The 15,077-nt window shown below is 41.7% G+C and overlaps 1 protein-coding gene across 7 annotated transcripts in view; it reads left to right on the forward strand.

The window, feature by feature from the left end:
* Positions 1-7,407, forward strand: part of FAM126A (family with sequence similarity 126 member A) — a 49,917-nt gene extending 42,510 nt beyond the window's left edge. For 4 of the 7 annotated variants that reach the window (XM_037383913.1, XM_037383915.1, XM_037383914.1 and 1 more), the window contains 2 exons: positions 1,725-1,739; positions 2,886-7,407. In XM_037383913.1, the coding sequence (XP_037239810.1) occupies positions 1,725-1,739; positions 2,886-3,442 (572 nt within the window). In that variant the 3' untranslated portion in view covers positions 3,443-7,407. Of the gene's footprint in view, positions 1-1,724; positions 2,020-2,885 lie in introns of all 7 variants that reach the window. The other 3 variants (XM_037383919.1, XM_037383920.1, XM_037383917.1) reach the window with 3 other exon arrangements.
* Positions 7,408-15,077: the final 7,670 nt, after the last annotated feature.

Genomic DNA, 15,077 nt, shown 5'->3' on the forward strand with positions numbered 1-15,077 from the left:
TGTCACGTGCAGCAGCAAACTGGCAGTATAGTCTGGGTGTTCCTTAATCCTTAGCTCTGGAAAATCTGCATTATGAATAAAACATATGGATTCACTTGAGCTTTATTCTGAGCTGTGCTTGTAGTGCAATTTAGTCTTGTCAAGTTTGTGGACATAGTGTTTGCATATAATATACATATATAACACATGTAGAATATATAACTACATAGCATTTAGTGTAGCTCTTGCTCTTCTTCACTTGTGTTTCCGTGTGCACATCTTCATGGAAGGTGTGACGTGACTATCTGTAGTAGATGGCTTCTCTCTTTTTTTATTTATTTATTTATTTTTCTTCCTTCTCCAGGTCATCTAAATGCAGGGTTTTGGTTGTATAGCTAGTGCTGATAAGCAATTCTGAATACTTTAAAAGACCTTCAGATAGTGAGAATACTTCAAACACTGTGGAGCTGGCAGGTTGCTAGGATTGTGGGATTGTAACTTGTTAGTTGCATATACTTGGAATATCCATAAAGTTTCAACTCCCACTTGTTTGTTCACTTTTTTTTTTCCTTTCAAGAGTTCATCCTTCTCAAACCTGTCTTCATTTAATGTAGACAGACATCTTCTGAGTTAGGATTTGTTTTCCCAAGACCTTGTGTGAGCTATTCCATTCTTATCACTAAATATCATTATTAATAGTAAAACGTTAATAAATCTCCAGTGCTTACACACAACCATCATTCTCACGCTTCCGAGTAGCAGTGGCATTTTCTGTTTGCTTGGAGATATTTGGCTGTATCTGCAGGAATCTTTGACTATCTTGAAATAATTTTTTGGCCAGGCTGAACACTTGTGCATGTACCTGCTGTTGATGCGACATCCAGATGAAAAGTAGTAATCTTAGAACCAGGCTGCATTGGTTTTTACCTTAATTTCTGCTCCCCCACCTGCAGAAAGGTGTGTTTTCCCTCCCCTCAGTTTAATCCCTGTTTTCTCAATTGTACTTAGTAACTGACTTGTGACACAAATAAGTTTATTGCAAACTAATTCAGTTTTAAGCTCATATAAGAAGCTTAAAAAGGCTGAGGAGATCAACATTTATGTTATATTATTAGTAGATGGCAAAAATTGCAGTAAAACTCCATGGATTTTATCTGAATTAATTTGATTTTAGAAACTGGAGAATTTTTCTACTTGTAAATATCTTTGTAGTTGAAAATAGTTTTTTGAAATGAAGAAAGAAATGGAAGTCAAAGTGTGTTTGAGTTGGTTTAGTTGTTTCACTGTTAGTTTTCAGGCTGACCACTGTGCAGCATCATGATATGTACGTGTAGGATTTCTAGTCTTACATGATAACACATGAAGTTGATGTGCCATTTCATTGTAAAAATGTTTCTCTTCAGCCTGGTGACACAGGTATAGTTATAAAAGTGAAATATGGAGAGTTCTTTGTCTTCTGATTATCTCTCAATATTTGTTTCATGATTTGCAGAAATTTCAATTTTGAAAAATCAAGCATGGGGCTTTCCAGTATGGGGGTACAGGCCAGTAATGGAAGATTGAAACCTGCAATTTAGAAATAAAGCAAAATTCCATACTTGCTAATGTTGCTAATTAACAAGAGGTTAATATGTGAACATCTTGCTTTAATTTACAATGCTTTAGTCATCTGTATCTATGGCTTCTGTTTCATGTTTTGTTTCAGACTTTTTTTTTGTTTTTTTCTTATCCATCTTTAATTCTAGAACAACCAGAGAATGGTAATGATGCTACTGAATTGGGCAACTTTATCATACCTGAGATTAGTGTCACAAGTGTGGCTGGAGAGAGGACCGGGAATGGGGAAAAGAGCAGAGCACTAGCAGAGAATGATGTTCAGCATTTACAGGGAGTACAGGAAACAGCTACAGATCCTAGAACTGACAGCAAAGGCATGCCAGAAATCAGGAGACAAAAATCTGTAAGAAAAATGATGGAGGATGGAATAAACTCATCTGGCAGAGTGCAGTTTTAGCAGAGCACTTGTAGCTGCACTCTAAGGTACCACTGTTGATTGAAAGGGTCACTGCTGCATGTTTGGAGAATTAAAGTATGCAGTTAATATATTTGCATGTGTAATAACACAAATGCATGTATTTCACACAGCTTTGTCTGTGCCACAGACAACGTTGACATACTTTACTAGTAGATTTATTTAATCTGGAGAAAATACACTGTGAGGCTCAACCTACCTTTGAGTTATTAAGCATACTTATTGGGTTTACAAAATCTGGTGATCAATGGTATGAAGAATCCATCAAAATGGATGTGAAAAGTATCTCGTTATGTACCTCCGATTTCCCAAATTCCACTTTTCACGGTATACTGGAGATCTCATGTTGTGCTTGAGTTTCCAACTCATACCACCAGACCTGTGATGCAGAAGGTGACCTTTCAGTCCTAAAGCATTCTTGGGTTGCTAAATGTGCAGGTGCCGTGTTGAGTGTCCTGGGGCATTGATCACGTACCTTTATAATTAATAAACTTTGCAAAATCATGTATTGGAGCACTTGTTCAAAGTAAGATTTACGCTTTTGTTCTGTGTGATATCTTCTAATCTATAAATTTCTAATCTCCTGCATGAATTAACAAGACTGCATTTTATTTATTTTTCCAAAATCACTACAAAATGAGATTGTGGGCATGCTTTTTGATCTGGTTAATGCAGCATTATTTGCTGTAACTTTATATCCTAATGAACCTTAATTCCAAAAATGTAATGGAATAGGTAAGTGTGTTGTCTTCTGTTCTCTGTTCTGTTGCTGAATGGCTTCATGCTTTTAAATATCAAAATCTAGCAATACATAAAGATCAGGAAATGTGAGAAAGTAAATTGCTAATTCCTTATTTCTTTTTCTACCATGCAGGTAATACTGACTTAGCAATTCAAGAAGAACTGATAGAAGTATCTGAAACTGATGAAGGGTTTCACTCTAGGGCTACTTCTAGTACAAGTCAGTCTGCCCTATCTAACAGCAACAACATGAGCAGTAAGAACCTTTTAGGGAAGAGCCAACGAAGGTCTGGAGGAAGCAAAGCTGGAGGAAAAGAAAAAGAAGGAGAAAGCTGCAGAGAACACTTGTCACGAAAACAAACTCAGAGAGCCATGAGTGAGAATCTAGAGCTTGTCTCTCTGAAGAGACTGACATTGACAACTAGCCAGTCCCTGCCTAAGCCTGGCAGCCATAGTCTAGCCAGAACAACCACTACTGTGTTTAGTAAATCCTTTGAACAGGTCAGTGGTGTCACAGTTACAAATAATCGTGGTGGCGTATCTGGTACAGAGGCAAACAGGTTTTCAGCTTGCAGTCTTCAGGAGGAAAAACTGATATATGGAACAGAAAGAACAGATCTTCCCGTTTTAAGCAAACAACCTAATCAGCAGCGACCCCCTAGTATTAGCATAACTTTGTCAACAGATTGATATTAAATTGGCAAGTATGAAAAACAAAATATTGAGGGTTTATGCTGATGTTGGTGCATTAAGGTCTTCAGTATGCTGTACATTACTTTCTTAAACCTCAACCCCATAAATTCTTGTTTGACTCTCATTTGACAGTAATAGTGAGTAGACAACAGTTCTAATTATGTTGTGTCAACTTCTAGCAGCTTGAAAAGTTCCTCTTTGACTTACTGTGTTTATACACCTGATTACTGACTTACATCTTCACCAATTTAATAAGCATGGATTGGTTGGTTAGCCACTGACCAAGATGTGTGGCTTTTTACAAATGCAAAGTATGGGAGTAAATAGAGCCTCTTTCCCATAGTCTTGTTCACTGCCGGTTGGCATAGGTGAAACTGGAAGTACCTATTTTGTTTAGGAGGAGTCCCACAGTATCGGCATAAAATTTTGGAACTGCACTGTAACAACAAGCATCCTCTTACGTTTGCCATGAGACAGCTGTGCTTACATGTAAGACTCAGACTAGAAGCATCTGTTCAGTGTTCGATGTTACGGTGGTTTTTGTAACGGTAGTACCCGTTGCAGTGTTCGTACTTCCTCATGCCTATATGAGTCTGAATTACAGATGCGTTTTGGTTTTTCTTTAAGTCTTTGAAACTGGGTCAGAAGTCATACAGCGGCAGTCCTTGTAGATGGGAGTTCTTACCAGTTCCTATAGTAGTCACTTTTTAGACTTAGAAATTGTGTGATAGACTTTCTTTCAGATCCTTAAATATAGGGCGCAAAGCTACTCATTGAAAAGTCGCTGTCATCTGTATTATTATTTATGGGGAAGAGATACGCTTATGTAACAATGTCATGTAGGAAATAAGGTATGAGCCCTTTGCACTGACTTAAGCAAATCAGGAGTGTAAATGTATTTAACATGAACTTCTTACTTGAGACTAAAAGAATACTACCAAAGGATGCGTACTTCCAGTAACTTGCAAGCACAAAGGGAAATTATAATGTAAATATAACTAGAACTGTAATTTCTAGTCTTTGATATCTATTATTTTTCTAGTTTGAAATTCTAAAACAGCAGCCTGGTCAAGGTTACCTAACGTTTAACCTTCAGTTAGTTTCGTGACCTTGTTTGATACTAACTTTTATAATGCTAAGTTTTTAATTAAAAAGGGATGTTCAAACTTCTTGTGCAGAAATTTGGAGAAGCAATAGCTGACAAAACCACTCCAGTAGTAGTGATTAGCTGATAAACAGATGATATAATTGATGGAGAAATAGGATGAAGATCTAAGGTGTAGTGATTCCCACCTGTCCAGATTTCTGCAGCTAGTGTTCCCTTACTGCCAAGAACCTTGTAATGAAACAAACACTAAAATTTTGGTAACTTCCCTGTTTGCCCCGAGATGAGTTTACATGCCTATTTTTGACTTAAACTGAAGCAGAAATAACTTGTAAGCAGCTAATGTTATTCAGGTTTATAGCAATTAATAAGCTGGGTATTTAATGAAAAGAGATGAGGAGACATAGCTGATAGGGACAAGTAAGTTGTGTAATTCTACTTCTAAGACTGTAGGCTACATGTGTAATTTCTTAATGTTCACCAAGCTCTGTGGAGTAGCTGCATCAGTCTGTAAATATTTGTCTTCACCTAAAAGCCCGAGTTTAAATGAACGTGCTGCGCTTTCTCATATTCTTGTTTGTTGTGTGACACTGTTCTGTTCTAGTAATGCAGTATTTCACCTTTTTACCGTGAAGTGTTTTCTTAATTGTACATGAAAACTTACATTCCTAAAGTATGAACTGCAAGTTTGTCCTGTGCAGTGTTTAATACTTTAGCCAGTGAAATAAACTGGTTCTTTGAAGTTGTATGTTTTTGTGAATACTTTGTACAGCAGAAAATTTTGTCTTTTTTATAGGTTTTTCCGCAATACACATTAGACAGCACATTTGTTTCAGATTGACTAATACATGTGGCGGCTGGAGCATGCACAACCACAAGCGCTAGAAGGGGTTTAGGCAGCTGGTAGCAGACATGGGCTGGCACTACACACACGGAAGGCAGAGCTCTTCCTTTCCTTGAAATGTGTTCTAGATGTTACAAAGAAATAACCTGGAGAACGTAGAGCTGCCTCCTGCTCTGCTCTTGCAGTGTAGCATTTACATATGCTTTGGAAACACTTTACAGTAATTTAATTGAAACATAAACTAGAATAGATAAATAAAATTGCAATTGACAAATGTTTGTTGTGACAGTATTTAGTTGTGAGTTTGTGTTAAGGGACTAGAATTTTCAAGTAATTCAGCTGGGTTTTTTCTGTTTCGTTTAGTTCGTAATTATCTCCACAGTAGACACTCTTGCAAGCTTGGTCTTGGTGTAAGAGTTGTTTGTTATACTGGGAAGATTTAGTCACGTGAGCTATAAATATTTAAAATTAGAAGGATCGAAAATGCCATAAAATGTGGATATGTCACATAATGTTTACAATACTGTTGGCTACAAGTTTTAACACTGAGTAAAGTTAGCTTATCCTTTTATTTAGCTGATTATTCTAACTGTGCTCCGGTTTAAACCCAAGACAGGCTCGTATTGGTACAACTGAAATTATATAAAGCTTTGTACTTTTTTTAGAAAATGATAAAAGGAAAGGTTCTTGATACTAAAGGCTGCTGTTTCTATACATATGCGGGTTCATACATATGTTTCTATACATCTGCTGGTGAGTATGTATGTATGGGTCTCTGGAGCAACTTACCCAATGAGCATGTTTTTGTGAACTGACATCACATCTTGACACTGATCGAGACTAAAGAATTTCTTTCCTGATGTGAGTAATAAAACTGTCAGTTGTGCTTCTTCCTTTTCTTGAAAATGGAAAAAAAAAAGAAAAAAAAGGCAAGATAGGGGAGAGATGGGACAGAATTATTTGTTGTCCAAATATCCATGATGTGGGACTTGGCGGAAGGAGAGGAAAGGGGGAAGTAGGGCAGGAAGCAGATAAATTAATTCTTTCGGAATATTTCTAAAACTGTCAAGGGCTCGGATTTTGAGCATTATCTGGTCAGTTTAGATTGATGAATGAAAAATGTATATTAAAGAAGTATAGGACTTCTAACAGTGTAAGGAAAGCCTATTAAGACATCCCATATTGTAGTCTGCCCAGGAGTGGGTAGTTCTGATGAATACATCATACACGGCTGCAATGTTCTGCAGGAAAAAACGTTATGTAGGAGTGAATCATCTCAAATTATAATAAGAGAAGTTGTTTTAATGCTGACATTTATAACTGACCTTACTGTTTTAAATCAAAGCACACTGTTCCCAACGATAGCTTTGAACAGCAACACTTTCAAAACTGTTGAAGCTGAGAATTCTTTCTGTTGTGAGAAACTGTAACATTTGTGCAAAAAGTGTATGGCCTCTAACCACTTTCTGTAGAGCTGCAGTGACTTTTCTGAAGGGAGTGAAATGTGCTTGAATTGCCTTGAATACCTGGCAGATTTGACAGGTACAGAAATATGTAGCTATTTTAGCCACGCTTCTCTAAGGAGGTCTCCTGATTTCTATAAGGATTATAGAAATTTCTAACAATTACTATGTCGGATCTCTTTTGTCAGTGTTTGAGGCTTACAGTGCTGTATATAGGTATGTAATATATTGCCTTTTGTATTTGTATAATTCTACTTCTAGTACTAAATGTGTACACTTTTTAATATTCACCAAAGTCTGTGGAATAGCTGCCTCGGTCTATAGATGTCTGTCTTCACCTAAAAGCCTGAGTTTAAATGAATGTGCCACACCTTCTCATACTCTTCAGTTTGTGTGACACCGTGTTTTAGTAATGCAGTGTTTCACCTTTTTTACAGTAAAGTGTTCTCTTAATTATATGTGAAAACTTACATTCCTAATGTATAAACTACAAGGTTGTCTTGTTTAGCGTTTTAATAATTTAAGTAGTGAAATAAACTGTGGTTTTTTTTGAAGCTGTGTGCTTTTGTAAATACTTTGTACGGCAGAAGATTTTGCCACCTCTTTGTTGAAATACACATTGGGTAGCAGTACATCTGTTCAGTTGTCATTACATGCATCTAGAAGCTGCAGTAAGGTTAAGCACATTACTTAAAATGTGCCGAATACCCATTTTAAAGAGTGCAGGCTCTCAAGTGCAGCTCTGCTGGGAAACGCTGACAGGTGAGTTCAAGCAGATGAGTTGTAAACTGGTTGATGGCAGCAGGTGACTGTCCTGTTAGTAATGTAGCATTGCTTGGGCAACTTGGTCGTTTTGGTGGTCTTAATGTAACAGTGCTTTGTAACAGTCATTATTTTCTACGTGTCTTTATTGTTAGATCATCTGTCCAGCAAGCTTCACGGTGTTCCTGTGACCTGTGGTGATCTGGGGCTGTTGGCGTCTGCTGCGGGGCTGGCGTGGCGGGCTCGTGCTCCCCTTGCTCATGGAGACCCGCCGGGCTTTTTTGGCAAAGCTGCCTGGCAGCTGTCTGGCCCCTGTGTGTGCTGGTGCCTGGGGTGGGTTGGCCCCAGAAGCCGGACCTGGCGTTGCCCTTTGAACTTCCGAGGGTCGCGTGTGGGCTCCTGTCCCCTGCCTGTTGGTGGCCTGTGAGTGGCAGCGCACCCGCTGGGGTACCCACTTCTCCCGGCCTTGCGTTACCTGCGAACGTGCTGAGGGTGAGCTCTGTCCCCTCACCCGCCTCCATTCATGAAGATTTTAAACCGTCCCGGCGCGGGTACGTCCTCCCGGTGCGCACCGGTAAGGCCCGGTCTCCAGCTGGGCCGCGTGCCGCTGGTCCCAGCCCTTTGGGCCTGGCAGCTGTGGCAGTTTTCTGTGCCTGGAGGCCTGGGGTTCCTGAGGGTGGGTTCCTGGGGGCTGCTCTTGCTGGAGACGGGAGAAGCAACGGCAGTAGCGAGTACCGTGGCCTTTTCCGTATCTCCTGCCAGCAGGTCCTCTTCCCCACTCAGCTGGGGAGCCCTGTTTTTCCCTTGTCTTCCTGATGCTGATAACTCTGCCAAAGTTTTTCTTGTTACCCTTCACCGCCCTTGCCAAATTCCATTTCATTTGGGCTTTGGCTTTCCTAACGCCATCTGTGTGTGCTTGGACAGTGCATCTGTAACCCCCTAGGTCCCCTGCTCTTGCTTCCACCTCTTGTATGCTGCTTTTTCATATCAAGGTTCAAAAGAGCTCCTTATTCATGGGTCCAGTTCTTCTGCCTCTGTGTTTTGTTTTGTTTGTGTGTCTGTGTTGGGATGGACCATTCGTGAGCCTGGAGGAGATGGTTCTTGAACGTCAACCAGATCTCCTGGGCCCTTCTCTCTAGGATGGTCTGCCATGGGCTCTACTGAGCAGATTCCCTGCACAAAGCAAGTTCTGTTGTGTACGGCCAGGTTGTGATCCTGCATTTTGTTCAACATTTCTTTCCTTTTCCCTTGAAATGTAGTTTCCGACGCAATGCTGTACAGAAACCTGAGTGAATGGAAGAGCTGTAGGAGATGGCAGCAGTGGGAGATCTCACTGTGCATTTGTAAATTTTTTTCAAATGTCAATCTTTAACCTGTTCTTTTGGATGTGCAAAACTCAATTTCCCTTCATACAAATGGGTGAGAAAGGAGATTGTAGATTCCTAACATTTCACTTGAACAGGCTAAAATCTTCCTTTTCCAAAAGGTACAAATTAGACTTGATGTCCTGTGAGTGTGTTAAGATTTGCGGGTGAAAAGCAGTGCTTCGAACGGGATCTTACGTCCTTTCAGGTTGGAATTGTTGGATTTGTGAAAGAAAACATGAATTTGAATACCTCCTCTCTTCCCGAAATGTGGTAGGGAAGGGTACAAAAGAAAGGCATGGTACTCCAAAATACAGCCCTTACAGAAGCACGGGAGTGTCTGGGAACCTGCTGGACTATTCACCGCAGGAGGAACGTCTGAAGGTACTACAAGCAATTAGTAATGAGTTACAGAAATTACATTTGTTTCTACGGACTTTATAGCTGGTTGCCTGCATTGAGCTTGTGATAATTATTTTTCGTGTTCTATGTTAATCTAGCTCGGTATTAAAGATGACTTCAGTATGGGGGTTTTCTCCCAGCCCACAGCTGCCAGGTAATAAATACATCTGCTAATTAAGGATAGTAGGAAAAACGTCACTGTAACTCAAGAAACCTTTGTGAAACAAGCCTTTACATTGCATGGTGCTCGCTTCATTAACTTGATTCCTAAAATGAGGTGGTGGTTAATCATCCGTTACTCTAAATGTGTTGGGACAATACTGAAATGTAATGGTGCGGAAAGACTTGAGGAAGTTGGTGTGAGTCGCACCGTACTTCTGACAAGCTACCTAGTTGTTCTCATCATTGATGCTAATATTGGCAGTCCTCAGTACAGAGTTTCTTGGTTTGGACTTCCAGTGTGAGAGGATAGATTTCAGAGGAGGTTTGGCCCTCACAACACACAACAAAGTAAATGGAGTGTCCAGTACTGCCAGGAGTCCTCGGTGTGGGTGTGATTTTTCTGATAGTTCACTATTTGTATTGCCAAAACAAAACAATGAACAAACGCTCGGTGCTTTCTCTGAAAAGATACTTGGGTCTTGCGTGAAACCCGAATATCATCTTTGGTTCTTATCAAAGTAGGAACAGTACAATGGCACATTTAAAACATACATATAAAACCGTATCTGTTATATGTGTGCATGTATATATGTTATACATGTATACACACGTATATATGGTGTCCTCTTCAGCTAGTCAAGGTATGGAGGTTGTAGAACTCTTGGGGAGACTTCGAGCTGGCAAAGACCTCGAGTAGCACTGATGTCAGTAACCTATGATAGCATCTAAAATAATCATAGCTAGGCCCTAAAAAGTTGTACTGTCACTGTTGTGTTTTCCTAGGGGTGTTATCTGCTAAGAGTAAATGGATTTGAATATAAATGGTAAAAGATCTTGCACTTATTCCTTAAATATGTTTAAAAAAATCAGTGCTCATATTTTATTTTTTTTTAAATGCATTGTGGTTTCATTGTTGTTAAGAACCTACAGACTTTGCTAGTAATTTGGATTGAATAATTGAATTGAGATAACATTATATATGATAACGTTTTGGAATCAAGTGCAAGCCAACTGTCATACCAAATGTCAGCTTTCAGCCAACTGTCCTGCCCTAAAATGTTGGTGTTTGAGAAATCTGCTATAATAAATCACGAAGTGGAAAGACTTTTGCAAGGTAACATCATTAATATTCCCCAGAAGAGTGTTCACTTGTTAAATCATGGGGATTTATATTCCTCATTTCAGCCATTAAAGAAAACGAATCCAACTTCTATTCAGCTAATTTTGGCTCTCACAGTATTGACTGGAGACAGATACGCGCTCTGTCAGTTCAGCATATCCTCTTTGATACCTGAAAAGTGTTCATCCCATCTCTTGCTTCCTTCTCATCCTGAGCTGCATTAGCGTTGCTGCTTCGTTACTGCTTCCTGCTGAACATCCCCCTTCTTGCTGCGTAAAGCCAAAATAAGCTTTAGCTATAGCAGCAGTCGCTTCAGCATAGCTCTAAATGTCAGCAGCTGTCCTGTTTTTACTAAAGGCCTTACAAGCAGGCAGATGTCTGGGAAGAATAGATCTGGTTTAGTAGTTCTGCTGGCCAGGATGTGAAGATCAGCTTGAAATACTGTGGACAGATGCTGGGACTTAAGATTCAAACTGCATCTGTTTGGATTATTTGAGTAATCATGAAGTAGTTGCATTTCTAAATGTCTAAAGCGGGGAAGGAGGAAAGAACTGGAGCACAAATACCGATACCATTCCTGCTTCTGACATCCTTGCTTCAGGGTCGCACTTAGAAGTATGTAATAGCTTTATCAGCTTTGGAATTTAAGGGTAGAATAGTGGCAAGGCTGTTTAAAGCTTCTTTACAACTGGATAGTATCTGTTCGGCTCTAGCTGAATACTCTTGACAAATCTGAGGCAAAACTGTTCAGCCTGGGAAGGAGCTTCCCAGCTGCCTCGCACGCTGCGTGAAAATCAGAACTTGAATCTGCTGTGGTTCTCCAGGAGAACTTGCTTTTTCCCACTGTCAGTGGAGGGAGCTGTGCTACGAAAGCATTGCCCTTGAACCTAGCATGAACCTGCATGTGTTTCAGCAGCTGCACCTTCACCACCCCAGCTCGGTGAAGGGCTGAGGAGATGTTTCCACCACCTGCCCAGGTGTCGCCCAGGTTTGCTGACGGGCACCAGATCTGCTGCAGCGCTACCAGCCTTGTGCCAGCTGGCTCCTGGTGCAGCTGTAGGGGTGAGGGCAGGGGCAAGCGCGACCACCGGCCGGAGGGCTGTTGGGGTCTCTGCCCCTGCGTGGGCAGCCTCCCGTGGCGTGGAATAGCAGGAGGCTGTCCATGGCCAGAGGGCCGGCCGGAGAGGCAATTTCAGAAGGCTCACACTGGGCCTTGTTGAGCCCAAGCAGTGCTTCAGCTGCCCGTCCCCTGAAACCCTCTCGTCCAGCTTCTAAATGGATTAGTTTACTGCTTTGGCATTGTTACCTAAAATAAAATGTGTTTGTGGAGAAATAACTTGAAGAAGAAAATACTGAGCGATACATTTCTCTGAGATCCCACACTGCATAATCCATCTTTCTCATAAAGCATGGCGTGCGTGATACATGCTGCACATGATACGTGTGCTCCGTTCTCGATGAATGACAGGGTGTTTTTGTACCTTGGGAGCAGTATTGGATAAAAAACTCTGTGATGCTTGCGAGCACAAAGGGTTTTGATTCATTCTGGTAATGGTGAGATGAGTAACGTCTTAAATATGCTGATAAAATTGGTTACTAGATAGATCCACTTATAAGGTATTTGATGCCATAACTGAATTTCAGGCAGAAAAGCAATGCCTTGGAAGAATCTTTATTCAGTCTTGACATATTGGACAGCTCTAGTACTCTTTGACATTCAGTACCACATTCATAATCCCTGTAATTATTCCTACTCCAATAAGAGCAGGCACCGCGCAGCACAAGTGCTGAGGGGTAGTTTTGTTTCTTGCTTGAAAGGAGGAACACGTCACAGAAAGCACACTTTGTGCCGAGCTGTGGGAAAGGAGGTGAAGGGGAGGCTAAACCAGCAGCTTAAAAGCAGTTCGAGATGTCTGGTGGGCTTCCCCTCTGCCCGTCTCCACAGGCAGTTTTGAATGAATGAAGAAGCTGCACAAAATGAGAGGGGCACACAGCCCAGAGCTTACTGGGGGGGAGGGGAGGGGGGAGCTTTTGGAGGTGACCGCTGCTCCTGGGGCTCCCACCCCACTGCGAGGGCAGGGTCTGTCAGGCAGGGCTCGTGCCACAGTGTTCTGCCCCTTCCCTCCTGCTGCCGAAAACTCGTGCCTCTGCCTGCTTGGAGAGGCACCTGAGTGCTGGCACTGCCACAGGGGCGGTACAGGAGACAACGCTGGAATAACCCAGCATGGGACTAGGAGAGCATCTGCGGGCAGCGCTGGCGGCTGCGTTCTGCTCCTTTGGTTTAAGTGCTGATGATTTTCTTGTCGTGCTTTGCTGTCAAGAAATGCATGACTGGTACCTGAAGCCAAAATGTCAGGAACTTCTGGACTGATGCTGGCAGAGGGTTAAAGAAAAGAAGAGACAACGAATAGGCGTGAATAATATTTTTGGGGTTTTGGCTGGTGTTTGTGTTTTTTTGTTTGTTTTCTTTCTTAAAGGAGGTGGCCACTAGGCTGGCTATCGAGGTGCCCCTTAAACTGGAGGAGACAATGGAATTAAGAGGACTTGGTGAATGTACTAGTCATCAACTGGATATCTGAGGGAGTTTCTGGAAGAGATGGTGCAGCCTTTGGTCAGATCTGACCTTACAAGGTGTGAAGGAGGTATCCGTAAGGATGGAGGGTTGGAAGTCGGTTTGCATCTTAAGGTCTACAGGTACCAACCACAGAGGAGAACGAGGAGCCTGCAGTTCACCAGGCACATGGTCTGGTGTGATGGAGGAACCAAGCCGCCAAGTGGCGTGGCATAGCTGATCGGTCCACCCAGAGCAAGAATGAGGTGCAGATCTAACTCTGCAAGAGATCCCAACCAGAAAACTGTCAATTGCCTCACTGATATGGCCAGTGTGATACAACTTAGAATGGTGTTTTGGTTTTTTTTTTTAATAACGCAAAGAGTTTGCATAACAGGACTGATACCACTCGTGCAGCAGTGTGAAAATGTTTGCTGTAGAAATAATACACTGGAATAACTTCTCTAAGTAGAATATGAGCATGGAGGGATCCATGGGACTGAGAAAAGGCACAGGTAAAAGGGTTGGTGGACTAGTGCACCACATGAACACTGTTGTCAGATTTCAAAAAATGAGAAATTATTGCCTTTGAGCTAAAATCCCTTGGGAAAAGAGTAGTAAAAACATTTCCAGTGGGATAGTGTTACAGGTCTGCTATCATCCTTTGGTGAGACTTTTGTATTCTTCACAGAGGGATGCTAACAGCAACTGTCATTAAGAAGGACTTAAATTTTCTTGCTATTGATGGAATTTATCCTCCAATCTATAATTGCAGGCCTTTTATTGCTTCTGGAAGTTTTAACTGACACCCTTGTTCAACAAAATGTTCCTGAACCAAGAACAGGGTGTGCTGCTTCAGGCTCTGAGCATCATTACATTGCATACTGCTGAACGGTGGGTTCCTGAAACGGGGAAAAAAAAAGTAAATTGGCCCTAGATGGGACTCTGCTGGTGAGGGTGCCCTGGTGCATAAATGACCTTGTTCAGCTGGGGCTCTGGTGCTTCTGCACAAGACTTCATCATGCCGCTGTGCAAGACTTACAGTGAAGTAAGAGATAATTATAGAAAATAATTTTTTCTGGTTTTAGCCAAAGAACAAAAACCAGATCTTGAATGAAAGGACTTTTCATTTCAAAAGGGCAAGCGTTGCAAAATGGAGATGTCTGGACAGTGAAGCTTATTGGCCTGAAGGAAAGCAAAAAAAACCCCAAAACACTCAAAGAAACTTCAGTCAAAGGACAGAGTGTCTAGCATTTGCCATCTTGAGAAGGGGAGGAATCTTGCATGGAAAGCTGGCATTGCACACGTGATTCCCTTAAAGAGTGGACTTGAGCGCCTGTAAGGAACTGTATGAAGGTGGAGCAGAAGAAAGTGTACAGTCTGGTGGGATCAGAAAGTCTTTGTGGTGGGCTGAACTGCTGGAAGAAAAAGACTGAATTCAACTTTTGCAGAAGAAATTAAAAGACATGTATGGATTCCTCAACTGTAAAAACAGAACAAGGACAAAGCGCAAAGGGGGAGGAGCAGGAACAGGGGCTGAGACCAGCAAGTGTAAGAAAACGTTTTCAACAAGATTGACATTGCCGCCCCATGGCCAGTCAGTACAAGGATGTAGCAACGCACATCCGAAGGCTAAAGCTAAACGTACGGCAGCGTTATGTGCCTACAGTCGGTGTCACAACTGCTTCCCTGAACTGACAGTGAAGGGTCAGGTGTCCCGGGTAACGCACAGCCGGAGCTGCTGGTCATTCCCACCTCAGAGGCTGGGGTAACCCCCCCACAGGCTCGCTTACATGCTACGGTGAGTGGTCTGAATTGGAGGTGGACTCGTTACGCCAAGAAGAACAATGCAGTGACTC

Source organism: Falco rusticolus, chromosome 4 (assembly GCF_015220075.1).
Source record: "Falco rusticolus isolate bFalRus1 chromosome 4, bFalRus1.pri, whole genome shotgun sequence".
In the NCBI taxonomy this organism is placed as follows: Eukaryota; Metazoa; Chordata; class Aves; order Falconiformes; family Falconidae; genus Falco; species Falco rusticolus.